The sequence below is a fragment of the Antechinus flavipes genome, chromosome 2 (genome assembly GCF_016432865.1).
Source record: "Antechinus flavipes isolate AdamAnt ecotype Samford, QLD, Australia chromosome 2, AdamAnt_v2, whole genome shotgun sequence".
In the NCBI taxonomy this organism is placed as follows: Eukaryota; Metazoa; Chordata; class Mammalia; order Dasyuromorphia; family Dasyuridae; genus Antechinus; species Antechinus flavipes.
In genome coordinates, this window is record NC_067399.1 from 194,940,097 (window position 1) to 194,957,581 (window position 17,485).

The 17,485-nt window shown below is 35.8% G+C and overlaps 1 protein-coding gene across 2 annotated transcripts in view; it reads left to right on the plus strand.

The window, feature by feature from the left end:
* Nucleotides 1–17,485, plus strand: part of TRAPPC12 (trafficking protein particle complex subunit 12) — a 132,252-nt gene that overhangs the window by 86,328 nt on the left and 28,439 nt on the right. For both annotated transcript variants that reach the window (XM_051976048.1, XM_051976049.1), the window contains exons 7-9: nucleotides 4,750–4,822; nucleotides 8,161–8,234; nucleotides 15,110–15,208. In XM_051976048.1, the coding sequence (XP_051832008.1) occupies nucleotides 4,750–4,822; nucleotides 8,161–8,234; nucleotides 15,110–15,208 (246 nt within the window). The remainder of the gene's footprint in view (nucleotides 1–4,749; nucleotides 4,823–8,160; nucleotides 8,235–15,109; nucleotides 15,209–17,485) is intronic.

Consider the following 17,485-nt stretch of genomic DNA (forward strand, 5'->3'; position numbering starts at 1 on the left):
AGAAATTATATTGGAGATTTCTGCAATAGGAATGTAGCTGTCTAAGATCTTTGCTACAGTGCAATCCAGATTTATTTCTTACAGGCAGAATGGGTTGCCTCTTTAGATATTGCTGTTACATCTCTTCTTTCTTCTGTCCTTACTTATTCTTGCCCATTCAGGTATATATTTAACATTAAGCTCTTGTTTCCTGTCAACTTTTTTTTTCTTTTTTGCAAAATAAATAAATAAATAAATAAATAAGGCAAAAAGGACTGTGCCATGCCTGGTGGATAGCCAGAGGCCAGGTTTTAACTTCTATCCCAAGTTTGTTCCCTCCATATTTTATGTGGCATAAGGTAAAATGTTTCATAATCATTGGTGCCATTTTTCTTGTGAGGATATTCCTCACATTCACAGGAAATGAGCATTCACTCTATAGATTTAGAAAGTATCTCCCTAAAAGAAGAGAGATGAATCCATGGAAACAGATGAGATCATTGATAATAGTGGAGAGAGAAAGAGCAGAAACAAAACAGCCTAAAAGAGGAAAAGGAGGGTTGAGATACTTCCTTTTTTTTTTAGGGAATGGGACATGAGTGATTAGTAAACAGAGACAACTAAAAAGATATGGGCAGACAGACGAACCAAGATAAATCCATCACAAAAACTTTGGGGATGGGGAAAATCAAGAAGGAAGGAGTAATCAGCAGTACTAAATTCTATATAAATATCAAGAAGGATGAATGAATATTAAGAAAAGTCTATTGGATTTGAGAATTATTCAATCTTGAAGAAAGCAGTTGTTAATTAGCAAGATTGAAAACTTGATTTCAAGAGAATGAAAAAAGTTATAAAAGAGGAATTGGAGGCAAGGAGTGATGTGGCTTTCTCAAGAAATTTGGGTGAGAAGAATATAGGAGAATTTGAGGAAATGGTAGGTTCAGGCTAAGGGTTTTGGTTTGTTTTAAGAGGAAGAGAGATGCATATTTATAGGCATCAAGCAAGGAACCATTAGATAGGAAGACATTGAAAATTAGAGGGAGAGGGGAGCAAACTGCAGGAGGAGAAAAGAAAAGATGGGATCAGAGGCACTGGAAGTGGGTTTGACTTTGGCAGGACAAAGAACCACCTCTTCATCAGATCATATAAATGTAATCACATCTTTTATGATTCTTGTCTATTTTCCTTCATAAATCTTCCAAATGGAGGCCTTCTTCTATGAATAAGTATTGGGACAGCACTTAGTACTTTAGCTTTTATTATTATTTACTACCAGCCAACTTCCATTTTTGATCATATTTGAAATATATCAAAAATTTTAGTGTTGATTTAAGGTATTAAGATTGTTGGAATGGAGCGGCTAGGTGGCGCAGTAGATAGAGCACCAACCCTGAAGTTAGGAGGACCTGAATTCAAATTTGGCCTCAGACACTTAACACTTCCTGGCTATGTGACCCTGGACAAGTCACTTAATTCCAACTGCCTCAGCCAAAAAAAAAAAAAAATGTAGGATTCCCTGTGTAGTAGTAGATAAATCAGTGAAATGTAGGGTCAGTTCTCACCTCTTACACTTTATATTGTCTGACCTTGGACAACATATTTATCCTCTCAGTGTCCCAGGCAACTCTTGCCAATGGCATTCTTTGTGGCGTAGAAAGGAGGGATTTCCTCACTAGGAGTTTTATATTTTAATGAAGTCACAGGTCTGGATCCAAAAAGAAAATTCCTTTTACCTTTAATTGCATGTAGGTCATTGTTAAGAGAAGGCTTCAACCTACTTAGACCCATTATGTCCAACTGAGACCTTTTATTGCTCCTTAGATCACTTGTAGTTATGATTCATTGGAGATTATGCTATTGCAAGAATCCCAGTTGGGAGAACAACCATTTTAAAAACATGTATTTTTGTGGAAGGTACTATCTCGAGATTGTTAAAAGTAATGTACAGTTTCCCAAATGCAATTCAGCTTGCTCATTTCCTCCCATTCAATTCTGGGTCCAGCTCATTTTCAAAACTGACAGCTTATTTGAATGGATCTGGTTGAAGCTATTGCAGTTGTACAGTTAGTTCCCATTTTATTTCTTCCTCTAATTTGGTTTTGATTTTGACCATTGCTCTAACTAGTCAATGATCTGACTGAAAAAAGCTGATTTTTATGTGTTGTTCAGTTGTTTTCAATTATATTCAATTCAAAGGGACCCCATTTGGGTTTTTCTTGGCAGAGATATTGGAATAGTTTGCCATTTCCTTCTCCAGTTCATTTTACAAATAAAGGACTGAAGTATACAAAATTAAGGGACTTGTCTAGGATCATACAACTAGTAAGTGTTTGAGGCCAAATTTGAACTCAGGAAGATAAGTTTTCCTGACTAGGTGCAGCACTTTATCCATTGCATCACATAGCTATTCAATTCTTATATAATACCCATATTAGTAATTTTTCCCCCTTTCTGTTACTTTTTGTGGTATTAACCAATGTCTGCTATATTTAGTGCCATCCTTTCCTGTGCCTTCCTTAAAAGTTGAAGTCATTAAATATCATAATATATGTCGACTTGGCTTTAAGTAAGTTTTTCAAGTTTATAGAACCAAGAAATATAGTATTATGTTCAAGTATTAGCATACAGATCAGTGTAGTTAGATGCATGGAGGGGAATGGTGTATAAGAAGAATGAAAAAAATAGATGTCTAATGTGATTAGACCTAAGTTTTAGGAGAATCAGCTGAGAGAATGGATTGATATGGGGAAAAACCCAAGACACAAAAACCAATTAGAAAACTGCTAAAATAGTTCAGGTAAAAAGGTTATGAGGACTTGAACTAGCGTGGTGAGTATTGGAGAAGAGAGAAGTTAACATGTATAAGCGCTGTTGCAAAATAAAATCTTCAAGGTTGACAATGAATTATATATGTAGGATGAGCAAGAGTGAGTAGTTAAAGTGTCACACTGAGGTTGCAAACTTAGATGGTCTGGAGAATGGTGTTGTTAACAATAATAAGGAAATTGGGAAAAGAGGAGGGGTTGAGTTCTATTTCAGAAATGTTGAATTTGAAATGCCTCTAGAATATTCAGTCCAAGATGTCCAGTGGGCAATTGGCAATTTATGTTTGTAGCTCAGGAGATAGAGGAAGGATAGATATATAAATCTGGGAATCATTTTCAAAGAGATGGTAATTGAACCCATGGGAGTTAAGGATGAAATCATCAGGTGACAACATATAAAGACAAAGGAAAAGAGGGCTCAGGGTAGAGCCATAGGGACACTCATAATTAGCAGATAGCTCGCATGCATGTGCACACACACACACACACACACACACACACACACACACACAGAAATTGAGAAGAGAGTCAACCAGGTGAGAGAAATGCTTAATATGGGAAGTGTATTGTATGTACCTAATAAATCTTTCTTGAATTGAATTGAATTAGTAGGTACAGAAATGAGTGAGAAAGGAAGTAAGATCAAAGATATAAAGGAGGGATCTTTAATTTGAAACAGAAACTGCTATTTAAAGTGACAGTTGGAGAGAATTTATGTGCTATATTAAAAAAAGTCTACAGATCCTCTTCATACTCCTGAGGAATCAGTTTGATATTTCACAAAAGTTAATAATCATTCTCATGTGGAACATACTTGATATTTTGCTTTTTTAAAAAATGCATCTCTCCTCTGTGTATCCTGTCTCATAATTTTATGGGCATCATAAATATGAACTCCACCAACAGCGGGAGTACAAATGGCACTCTTCATTTATAGGCTCTATCTCACTATGATAGTAATCAATGATTTTTGTTATGTGTCTATATGAAACATTCTTATATGAATTGGTTTTCATAAAGGCTTATGATTTGTGAATAATCTGTTCCTTTTAGAAAAATGTAAGGTAAATTGAAGTGCCTTGGGAAGAGCAGTGCCCTCTAAACCATTGGCAGGAAGGTGGCTCCAGATAAATCACTGGGCCTGCAGTCAGGAAGACCCAAGTTCAAACCTGAACTTGGATACTTAGCTCAATAACCTTGGGCAAATTACTTAACCTATTTGCTTAAATTTATTAAAGAGGAAAATGATAAACCACTCCAATATCTTTGTCAGGAAAATCCCATGAACAAGTATGGTCATGGGGTCATTAAGAATCAAAACATGATTGAATGACTGAGTAACAATAATAAAACCACTGCTTCTAATGCCAACTGCCTCTGTCACCATCATCCAGGGGAACTTTATCTTATTCCAGCCTTTCCGGAGAAGAGGACCTCTGTCCCCAGCCTTAACAATATTAATCACTGACAATTTGCTGTTTGTAGGCTTGCCAGAACTCCCAGGAAGAGTAAAAGCACCCACAGATCACCAGCCCTGCTTGTACAGGGAAGATTCTTATGGAGCAATGACCTGGCAACTCTCAACTCTCTACACATTAGTCACAGCTACTGCTCCAGAAAAGAAAGTTCTCACCCCATAGTCCTTGGCAACATCAGAAATAGCTTATAATTTTATTAATGAAAATGACCCTAGATACATTATCCTTCTATCTTTTCATCAGATCATAAGGAACACAGGCCCTGTCCTTCTGACCTGGAGCTAAAACCTTATGTCTTGTCATCTTATTTTAGAATGTGAGCTCTTTGAGAGCAGGCAATGTCTTACTATTTAGCATGATGCTTTGTATATAGTAGTGCTTATTAAACATATTTACTACTAGAAAATTATGCCAGATTCTAGAACCAAACTAATTTTGTTTCTTTTTTTAAATAATTACTATAGATACTGAGAAATTTGGAACAAGGCTTAGCTGAAGATGGAAGCATGAATAACATTACACAAGAAAATAGGCATGGTAAGTATTTTCCTTACATTCTGTCCTCTGGAATGCCTTTTTTTTCCTTTCTCACTTCTTCATCTCACACTTCCTTCATCTGGTAATTACTGAGACTTAACTTCCTCCTAATAACACTACTTCTTATCATTTATCATAATACCTACATTTTCTCTCATAACTCCCAACTAAGTGACTGTGTTAGAGAAATTGGAATTCTCATTCCTCCTTGCCAATTTTCTCAACCTAACACTCCTCTGAATTCATACTTCCAAATTTATCATCCATTTTAAGTCCTGAGGCTTTTATCTATTAATTTCTAGCATGTTTTCCTTTCTTTCTCAATGATTTCAGTCCTTGATTTAGTCTGTCTCAGCTGCACACACACGGTCATATTGTTATTATTGCTATCATTCACAAGTGTCCTACTTCCAAGTTCACAAATTCTAAAATTCCTTTTATCTAATCATAATATGTTATCATTCCATCTGTCTCTATGACTTATGACCCCTAACTGTTCCTTGTTCTTACTGTGACTTCCAGTCCCCTCTCTCCCCCCTTCTCCATTCTTTCCCAGCCCTGCACTGGTTGCATTCCTCCCCTTTCCCCATCTTAACTTGTGAGCTATCCTTTCAGCTAAGGATTATGTCTGCTTCAGTGAAAAAATTGAAGCCATTCGTTGAGAGCTCTCTCTTTCTACCATGTTTCCTCTCTTTACTTGGATACCTCCTCCCAATCTCTTCTTCAAGAAAGTATTAGATGAAAAGGTGGACTGAATACCTGCCAATTCCTCTCCAAAAGATTATGCTCTCCCTCTCTCTGTCTGTCCTACCTATCTGTTTGTCTGACTCATCTTCATTGTCTCCCTATTTACCAACTTCTTCCCTGCTGCCCACATCCCCCACCCCCAAATATATTCCCCATCCTTAAGCCTTCACTTGATCCCACCATGCTTACAACTTATTATCCTGTATTTTCTCCTATTCTCAGTCACTTTACTCTGGATGGTCTTCTCAGTTTTCTCTTAAACTACTCCTTAAGCATAAGTCTTAAGGAATTTTAATGTCATTCCTCATTCCTAAAGCTTAGATCTAACCATGTCATCTTCGATTCAGTAAACCCGGTGATTCTCTATTACTCCAGGATCAAATATGAAATCCTCCATTAGACTTTTAAAGCCCTTCTTAATCTGACCCCTCCTACTTTTTCAGTCTTTTTACATTTTACTGTCCAACAAGTACTCTATAATCCAGTGATAATGACCTCCTTGCTGTCCCCCATTCCTTCTCTATCTCCTGGATCCCCTGACTTAAGTCTTAGCTAACATCTCACCTCCTGCAAGAAGCTTTTCCTGATCTCCCTTACTACTAAAACTTTCCCTCTATTGATTATATCTAATTTATCCTTTATTCATTTTGTTTATACATAGTTGTTCACATATTGTGTCCCTTTCCAGACTGTGAGCTCTTCAAGGATGGGGGCTATTTTTGCATTTCTTTATATCCTTAGCACTTAGCACAGTACCTGGCATATATTAGGTACTTAATAAATGCTTATTGATTAGCTTTCACTTACTCATCTTTATACCATGCTGCTTTTTATATACATTTTTATTGCTTGCCCAAATATTTCAGAAGTGATCACAAGGCATAGACATGTCATTTTTAAAGAATATTTTTGTGTTAATTATCTGAAATGATAGATTATATATGTGAGAGTTTTTCCCAGATTCATTCCATAATGTTTTATTTTTTTATTCAAATTAGCCCCTAAAATTATTTTGTTTGGTGTCAGCAAAATGGCTATAATTTAAGAATGAGGAAGTGATAAATGCACCAAGAAAGAAAAATCTCTCTTTTTAATTTTCATTCTCTTCCACCAATATTCTTAATCTGCACATTCTCAGGATACCCAGAAATTTATTTTAATTATTACTAGACTATTTTGAGTCCATTTTTTTGTTCAGCAAAAATTCCTTAAGTACTGTAGTGTTGGGTGGGGAGTGGAGGCCAAAAATTTAGATTCAGTTATGATCCCTGCCCTCAGGGAGGATATAATATGTCCTCAGATAATATTAGGTTGGGAAGATAAGGTAGACTAAATTTGTTATTTTGTCCATGTAAAGATATCCCACTATGGAAACTGGCTCCACCAATGTAAATTAGGCATTTGTCTGCAATTAGAGTCTTAGTTACCTGAGGCAGTAAGAAATGAAATAAATTACCCATGGTCACACAGTCAGCATTTCTTGAAGAAAGAACTTGAATTGAATTCAGGTCTCCTTGGCTCTGAGACTAGCTCTCTGCCCATTGCTCCTGCCTCTGAGTAGAATTTATAGGCAAGTATGCTAATATACTTCTAAACTGTAGTGATTTTTTTTTTTTACCAGAAATGGGAAATAGCAAATAGCCCTGTGATTTCATTGGTTACGGGGAACTCTTGGGAGAGAAGACTCACTCTTTTAGTGCAAGTCAGCACCTTCTCCACAATTTATGAGCTTGACTTTAGCTGGAATCCTGAGGTCACATGACTTGTCCAAGACAACATAGCTGTGGGTGCAGATGTGAAATCAGACAGAACCTGTCTATCTGGCCTCCCCTATCCTACCTTGTCCCTTTTTACTTTTGACTCTTGGGAGTGTGTTCGTGTCATAATTCCCAGAACCAGCCCTGTGAGGAGGGCAAATAATATTGATAGCCCCATTTTGCAGATGAAACTAAAACACCCAGAGATAAGGTGAGTTATTCTAGATCCTAGTGTCAGAACCCAATCTTGCTGGCCTTGGACCCTTTTTGAAGTATAAACTTTTCTAACATAATGCTTGACCCAAAAGTCTGGAGAAAGCAGCCAGGCAACCTGGCAAACTGGTTCTCTCTCTGGGACCCAGAGAGCCCTATTGCTCTTTGGTGACTTCTGCTTGAGAATCAGTGTCCTCCAGCCCTGTTGGTCACTTTGCTTTTGGAAGTGATTAGCCCTTACCCTGCTAACGGGTATGACAACAGATGTTCCTAGTAATTCACATTTGTTGAGTTACCTTCTTTTTGTCCTGTTTTTGAAAAAAGGTAGCACTTGATTGTAGCATTTAGTCTTTTATCTGCATTGAAAGCTGAGCAGTTGCCCCGCTGTTTTGCATTGTTGCATCCTTGATTCAGACATTCTGTTTCTAGAACCAGTTGGGGGTTAGTCCCTACATGAGGGGCAATATTTTCTAACTCATGGTGGAGCCTGACAGCATAGTAAAAATTCTAGGCTAAAACAAGGGGATCTTTTAAATCAGAATTCACAGAACCCAATAATTGATGGCTAGAAAGAACCTCTAATTTATTTGTGCACATTCACAAGCTGCTCTTATTTTCCAGCCTCTGTTCAGCTGTGGAGGTCACGTCTGGGCCGGGTGATGTACTCCATGGCAAACTGTCTGCTAATGATGAAGGTACGTGGGCGGCAGTAACTGCAGAGCTGCCGTATATTCTGGAGTAGGATGTCACAAAGAAAAATGGAGGCGAATCACTGGTGCATTCTGGATCAGGGAAAGCTACCTGACTAAGCATGAAGGTTTAGCTTAGCAGAGAATTAATTAGACTAAGTAATGCCATATTTGATAGATAGCTAAGTGCAATAACATACTTCAAGGCTATATCTAGCTTATTCCTCCTGAAATCAATTTAAATTGAATATAGAATTTGCATTTTTAAATTGAATTTTTCAAACACTGAGCTAAATACTATAATTAGAGCCAATTACTTGTTCCCTCTCATGTTTTCCAAACTCTGCCCTATGAAAGGTCTCGGGTGTATACTGAGTATGCTGGGAGTGTTTGGGGTTTTTTGTTATTGTTTTGATTTAATTTGATGACATTGAGAGACAGGCAGCACCACCATGTCCCAGTATGAGTTTTAATCCAAAGCTTTCAACCTCTAGGGAAAAATCCGAAAAATAAAAGGGCCAAACTGTGTGATGCCAAACAGTTTGGTTTTACTGGGCTATTCTCTTCTAAGCATTTTCACCCCAGATTTTCCAACAGTATTTTTTACTTCTGTGTGTACCGAAAACTGGAACTGCCTACACCTTCTGTTTCTCTCCCAACCTCAGGAATCAGAATGTCCTGATGATCATCTGGTGACACAGCCCACAGGCTGCACAGACCAGAAGCTTAATGCTTCTGTATGAATCAATTAGCAGCAAACACCCAAGAGCAACACTATTAGCACTCTACCTGCTATTATAAGACAGAGATCATAACTTCTTCCCACACTCTGAGTTTTCAAGCTGCCCAAGGTCATAGCTGAACTGGTTTTCCATAAGGCAAAGCAGGCAATTTGCCAAGTGAAGAAGCTTGCTCAGGGGCTCTGTTTTTTAACCTTGAAATATCAGTTTCCTGCCCCTAATGAGATGGTGATCTTGATTGAAGAGTAGGTCTCAAAGGAATAAAGTATATAAATAAATTGACACCGTCAGGAGATTAGCAGTCAGTGATACAGAAAAGACTGCGTAGTAAGATAGTATAGTATATGATCTAGGCTTTGAAATGTGAGGTACAGAGGATACTGCTTCCCCATGATGATCTCAGTTTTCTTAATCCTTTCTAAAATAGACACACACTTTGGGAGGTATAGACATGTAAATTTAGAAAACTACAATTATTTACTAGCTCAGTCACCTTGGGCAAATCTGCTCTCAACCCTGGGCCTCAGTTTGCTCATTTGCAAAAAAAGAGAGATTGACCTAAATCTTCTCTTTGATCCTTTTCCAGATCTAAATCCTACAATCTTAAATACTTCCACAGGCCCTTCTAGCTTCAAAAATTATATGATCTAGCACCATCTCTTTTATATTTAAGTATGTTCTTTTTTATAAGAAAATCATTAGTTTCTTTTTTATAGATTTAAGTGTTTTTTTAAACATCTCTGAAATATTTCCAGTGCTGTTTGCTGCTTGTATTTTGCCCTTGTCTTATTCCTACCTTCAATGTAGGTCAGTAGGAATTCCACATGCTAACAACCCCAGGATCTTTTTTTTTTTTTTTTTTTTTTTTTTAACAAGTCCTATGTGCTTCATCTCTCCTCCAGGCACTATGTTAAGCAAAACCACTTCTTCTGAACTACTTGTCCACATTTCTAGAAGTCTCAGTGTAGCCCCCTGGAGTCCTATATAGCTTATTCACTCTGCCCATCCAAAAGCAGGTCATACTCTCTAGCAGCTACCAGAGCAACCAGTGCTGAAATCTCCCACCTGGCTACCTGTGGTAAAACTGATGGAGCACCCCAACCCCCCATGGTCATTTTGTACTTCACCTAGAATGTACCCAGCTTGCCAGAACATTCTTATGTAAAACACCTTTTCAACTAGCAGCTTTGATGTTTCATTATGCTCTAGGTCTAAAACTCCTCCAAGAAAATTGAATTTACCTATTAAACTGGTGGGTTGTAATTTGAATTCTTAAGATGCATTAATAGAAAATGGTCAAGTAAAGGTTAAAATTTGTTCCCTGTTAAGTTTACCATTTAATAAGAGCATCAGTTACCTAAAATAATTTCTTTGCTCTTATATGTACGTCCCAACTCATTATAGAATAGCCCAGTGTGTTTTTAAGGGAAATTTTAAATGGACTAACATCTGATTTTAAGGTTTGAATTACTCTTTTCATTTTCATATGTAAAAGAATATAAAAGAAATTCAAATTTGAACTGTTTTGAGTTGATGCAATCTGTTGCCATCTAGTGACTAGATGTGTTATTGCAATAAAATATCATACACATACATTTATCCAAACTTACATACTTACATACCTGTAGCTGTATGTATATGTGTATATAGTTAGCATTTTAATTGGATTATTTTTATGAACTAATGATATTAATTAACACTTCATAAATTTTAATAATATCCCTATTAAAGTGAAATAATTAATAATTTAATTTTTAGGATGAGAAATTCACATAAATATTTTAATAGTTTGCTTTAGCTCTACATTTTGTCATATCCTACTATTAAAATGTTTCTTGGATTGTTTAAAAGATATTAAAATTTTTACCAGTATTATTTTTTTTTTTAAAGTTTCTTCATAGCGTTAGATCTTTAAAAATAGAATTCCCTTCAGATGTACTTAGAATATAGGCATATTAGACATAGGCCAACTTACTTAAATGTACTAGGTAGCAGCTCAAAATGCCCTTCTGATTTCACCTACACTCCCCTATGTACCTTGAAACCTGTATTTTCAATGGGAGTGTGTATGACTCTATAAATCACCCACCTAATTGTTTAAATTATGCTGTATCAGTCTTTTCTGCTTCTAAATCTAGTTTCATGGGCGCCAAACAAATGCCACTACTAAAGGAAAAAGGTGAAGAATGAGTCAAAATAGATTTCTGTCCCTTTGAGCAAATCATTCATATCTTGCTTCAAATCCAAACCTATATGATTAGGAAAATAAATTAATGTGAGAAACTCATTTCGGCCTCTTCCCATGATTTGGTAATGTTTCCTTGACCTCCAATAAATAAATAATAATTGGCTTAAGGAAACTTTAAAATTAATTTTTTTTTTAAATTTGATTTGATTTTCCGTATGTCACATTTTGGGGATGGTTAGATGGCAGAATGGTATAGAGTGCTAGACCTGGAAGTCCTGAACTCATCTTTCTGAGTTCAAATTTGACTTCAGACACTTAGTAGTTGTTTAAACCTGAGCAAATCACTTGCCTCAGTTTCCTCATCTGTAAATTGAGCCGGAGAACGGAATGACAAACATTCTAATATCTCCATCAAGGAAACCTCGAATGGGGTCATGATGAGTCAGACAGGACTGAAAACAACTAAACAACAAAAATGTTACATTTTATTGTACTAGAGGCATAGCTAGAAATCTCTTGCCTTTTTAATACAGAAGACAGAGGGAACAGGTAGAGGAGTAATTAGGAGTTATAGAGAGCAATTACTTCTTGGCTTCTCATTAAGTTTTGGGTCCCCTTTCCAAAAAGTAAACACACTGTGGTCACTGTGACCATATTATATCTTCTAAGGATTTCTCCTCCTTCATCAAGTCCTTTATACTATATTGATAGAATTCCCAAAATTTACTACTATACTCTCATTGGTATAATGAAGTTCTTGGTACAAAATATAGTTTAATGGATCTATTCCTGTGTTGAGAATTTCACTTTTTGAAAATACCTCCTCTTTAGTTCTTAGCATATTTTAATGCCTTTTCATGTGCAGCAAGTATTTTCATATGATCTGTTGTGATAGTTTTATCTCTGCCACATAGAACCTGTGGAAATGAGTGTACTTGGTTTCTAGAAAGGCAATAGAAGCTTGAGTTTCACCATGGATTTTAAGTATGATAAAAGTGAAAAGTATTAGATCGATTCCCACAACTTCCCCCCAGGCCCTCTTATTCTTACCCCTCACCCCCGACTCCCCACCACTAGATTTTTTTTTCTTATAGAACTGTTTACTCAAACTAAAATTTTTTGTAGCACATAAGATTTGGAGTACATATTTACCGTATATACTCGAGTATAAGCTGAGTTTTTCTGCCCAATTTTTGGGCAGAAAATCCCCTTCTTGGCTTATACTCGAGTCACTAGATAAAACATGTGTAAATATCCCTTTGAATGCCCCCCTGCTGTATAGTATACAACGCGAGTGCCGACTGTGATACTACAGGGCCAGCCGTTGCTACGGTGATGTGGCTGTTCCTGTAGTATCACAGTCAGTAACTGGACTGTATACTAATGCTGGCAACCGCTCTACATACGTATACCGGCACCTGCTCTCCTCCTCTGCGGACACAGATGCGCTACCTAAACCTACTGATATAATAAGTTTTCCCAGATTTTTGGTTTAAAATTAGGGGCCTCAGCTTATATTCAGGTCTGCTTATACTCCAGTATATACGGTAGGATAAAATGCCTCCCAAAAGTTAGCATACATATTTTCCCTGCTCATTTGCTTATAAACCAGAGATAAAGGGTGTAAACATCCTTGTTGAAGAATACTAATTTTTGATTGTTTAGAGTCTTGTTAAGGTATGGAACTTCATATATAGCTACATGTACCACCCATATCCTAAAGAGAGGGGGTAATGTAGACTATACAATTCATCTACTTCGGTCTGCTGTCTTTCTGCCTCCTTCCCACTAATTAGCTATAACAAAAGAAATCATCTTTCTATCTTGTCTACTTAACAGAATTGTTGTTGGGAAGGAAGCATTGTTATTATTTTGTAAAATATTTTCTTAGACCCACAAAAACCCAGAAATTCAGAGGTCATAGAGTATTTGGCTGTAACCTTAGATATGAACATTTGAACAGGAAAGTCCTCTTTTTACACATAGACACCCTTTATCCTAAAAGGGAACTCTGGAGTAGTCTCCAAAATGGCAGTAGGAGCAGCTTGGCTTGTATGAGGTATGACACTCCCTACACTGACTAAAAACAGACCAGCTGCTGCCTCAGTTATTATGAGGCAGTGACAGGTAGTGAGAGGCAATAGGAGCAAGAAGCCAAGGTACACTGTCTGGTTGTACAGCTTATCTGGCCTTGAATAAAATTAGTTTTAATGAGCTGCACTTGAAGTTGGTAGACTGTAAGGAAAACCTGGAGTCTTTTATTTTTTTTCCCTACCAAATTGGAATTTTACATGTTGCCTGTCTTTCTTTATAACATTCCAATTACGAAACTAGTAACTCTAAGTCCTAGTTTGGATATAATTTAGTATGTAGGAGAATAAGGAAATAAATGTACCTCCTGGGATATTAAAATTAAAGGGAGAAAAATATAATTTACTATAGATTTACCTTACATTAAAGGTCTTCTTGTATGTTTTTCTTGGTATCAGGCAAAGAACTAATTACACTCAAGTGTATGAACATAACCTTGAAGTGTGTTGCTGAATTTTGATTTTTGTTTTTGGGGTGGAATTGGTGGGGAGGTTGATTTAAGATTAATCTTTAAATATCTTAATATTCTGGTTCAATTCTTAGTATAAGCCTTACCAATATTCTGTTGAAGCATATTGAATGTGAATTTATCTTATTTGTTTGGAAAGTGAATAAAAGACAAAATTTACCAATTTTCATAATAATTTTTTTGGCAGAGTTGAGATCCTAATTGCAACTTGGAAAGAAAAAAAAATGGATAAAAAACTGCCTGCTTAATTAAGCTAACAAGAGACCACCAAAAACTTATCATCTCAGTGATGAGTAATGGTTCATCAACTTTTATTGCAGATAAACACTGGGAATTCCTTTATAACATTGGTATCAGTGAACAAGATTAACATAAGCAAACTATTGAATAGCATTGTCTACTCTTGATGTGATGATTAAGGAATAGTTCCATTGGAAATAGACTTGTGTGTGTATATGCATGTACATATATGCACATGGCCCCCCATTTACATATATGTGTATAGGTATGTATATATAGAGAATGGTAGCATAATGGACAAAACATTGTACTTGGATCCAGATTTGAATCCAAGCTTTATTACTTATTGCCTGTTTAGTCTTCCATTTTCTGAGCCTTAGTTCTTTAAATTTTCTTCAAATTCCTAAAACCAACAGAATGACTGGGACTAAATTTGTGATTGTAATGGGGAAACTCCTTGGTGAGGAAGTTTCCTTTATCAATCCAAGTCAGCATATTTTCTGCAACCTAAAATCTTAAAGAGTCGCCTAGTTACCTAAGTTAAATGACTTTTTCAAGGTCCCATAATTAGTCTGTGTCAGAGGTAGAACTTGAATCCAGATCTTTCTGACTCTGAGCTCAACTCTTTATTCACTACTTTATGCTGCTTCTCAGAGTCTACGTGTGTGTGTGTGTGTGTGTGTGTGTGTGTGTGTGTGTGTGTGTGTATGTATCCAGGTTCTCTAAGCCATTCCTTCTTAAATGATGCCTAGAATATAGTAGGAGGGATTAAGAGAATAAACATTTTTAATGTAGTCTAATGTACGTTTTAGGTGCCAGGCACTGTATCATGAGCTTTTTTTTTTTTTTTTTACAAGCTCTCATTTGCTCTTCACGCCAATCCTATAAGATAGGTGCTGTTATTATTCCCATTTTATAGCAAGTAAATAAATTTTCAGTGGTGCACCCAGGATCACACAGGTAATAAGCACCTGAGATTGGATTGAGCTCAGGTCTTCCTGACTCAAGCCAGCCTTCTTTTCACTGCATTACCAGTTGTCTCTAGTAAGACACTTAATACATGCTTATTGATTAGTTGACTAAAATGAGTATGAGTAAAGCTGAAAGTGATTTCTGAATTTTAAACAGGGACTTTATGTTCTTCTCTTCTTAGGATTATGTACTTGCTGTAGATACATATCATTCAGTTATCAAATACTACCCAGAACAAGAGCCTCAGCTGTTGAGTGGAATTGGAAGAATTTTCCTTCAGGTATGTATATATGTATGTATATACGTATGTTTGTATGTATGTATGTACATTATACTATGATATATACATCTGTTACATACATGCATTTGTTAAGCAAAGTTAAAGTGCTTTAGATAGCTCAATGAAAAGTTAAAGCAATATAATGAATATTCTCTTTACATAATTTATTATTTAAATTTTTATTTTTGTTAAGTGTAAGGAAAGAGGCAAAAAATATTTTTACCTAAATTTGTTGTGGCTGTTAAAAAAATCAGTCTATTTTTATTGTATTTAATATTGACCTTTTGATTTTGATATGATTTCAAACCAGTTGTAAAATCTGATTTTTGAAGCAAATATGCAAAAATTGGTTATTTTAGAAAGTATCACTGTGCAGTTAAGAAATTAATGATTGAACCATAAAAAATTCAACTTCAGTATAATTAACTACTTAGTAACTTGCTAATATTTTGATTAAAAGATAGTGCTTGAATCTGTAGTTATATATACAGATGTAAGTGAAGTGGCAGTTTTAGCAAACTGTATACATAATGTAGGCCATGGAAGAAAAAAAGACTTCATTGCCCAGTAGATAGACAATATCTTTCAGAGTTTTCAGAGCTATGGATTCATACCCTGTTCTTGACACTGTAACTAGATGACTACAATCAAAACTCTTAATTTCTCAGTACTCCTGAGCCACTTTCTACAACCATAGGATGCAAGTGAGTTGTAGACCTGCATCACTTAAGGGAGTTTCTCACATCCATGAATTCATATATCCAAAATAAAAAGAATGTGGAAAAACCATCTTGCTTAACAATTTAGAAAATAAAGACAAATCTTTTCTTTGGATTTCCATTATATTAGAAGTCTTCAAGAAGTACAGAACCTCAATTTGCAGTTTCTATCCATAGTATAAGATCGCTCTCCTTTTTTAAATAGTATTTTATTTTTTTCCAAATACATGTAAAGATAGTTTTCAACATTGATTTTTATAAGATTTTGAGTTCCAGATCTTTTTCTTCTTCCCTCCTTTACTTCTCCCCTTTCCAAGAAAGCAAACAATCTGATATAAGTTATACATGTACATTCCTTTTAAACAAATTTGCTTATTTGTCACATTGTGCAAGAAAAATCATACCAAAAGGGAAAAAAACACAAGAAAGAAAAAGCAAACCAAAAAAGAAAGATAAAAATACTGTACCTTGATCCACATTGTCAGTATGTGGATGACATTTTCCATTCCAAGTCTATTGGAATTGCCTTAGATCACTGCCTTGCTGAGAAGAACTAAGTGTATAATAGTTAACAGATCAATTGTGTACAATGTTTTCCTGATTCTGCTCACTTAATCAGCATCAATTCATCTAAGTCTTTCTAGGCTTTTCTGAAATCATCCTACTCACTCACTATTTTTTGTAGAAAATAGTGTTCTATTACATTTATATACCATAACTTATTCAGGCATTCTCCAGTTGATGTACATCCACTCGATTTCCAATTCCTTGGGGCCTCTTCTTTTAAAGTACTGAGTTAGGGACTTCTCTTCAATACTAAATCCATTTCTGCCCCCTATTCCAGTATCCCCCTTTTCCCATCTTATTCCATTTATCTTGTAATAAAAAGTGTCTTAAAAAGACAGCTTTTTAGAATGTTAAGTATTGGAAGGGGCTTCTTTCTTCTAATACAAGGCAAATTTGGAAGGATACTGTGGTGCTGAACATACCTCATTTATCACTTTGCCCTAGACTCACCCACCAAGAACTACACAGAAGAGAGAGAAAGATAGATCATTTGAAGCTAGATATTGGAAATTTTTCTCGTCTTTTATGAAAATTGTTTTCCCAGTATGTCAGTGGTTTGGTTTCCCATTTCTGTTAATCCTACTTATAAACATATTAGCAGAAGCATGTATTTCCCAGTAAAGCTTAAGTTCTGGAAAGACAGGGGTTATTTCTGTTTGGGACCATATAGCATTGATCACATAAGTAGGCATATAGTAAATATCTGTTCAATTAAATTGAAATGAATTTCCTTATTTGTAAGGATATGCCTGGAGAGGAAGAGAATGTTCTGTACCCATCTTAATTTCTGAATAATAGTTTATATAATATCATTCATTCTTAAAAATTTATATGTGTATCTATGCATAACTCTGTCCCAGGCCCTAAGATCCAAAGTTTCAATAAAGATATATTCCCTTCCCTTAGGAGCTTATCATCTCTTAAGGGATAAATCATAATAGCTATCTGGCAGAGGACATATGACTATTTCCTATCACTTAAGGAACTTTTT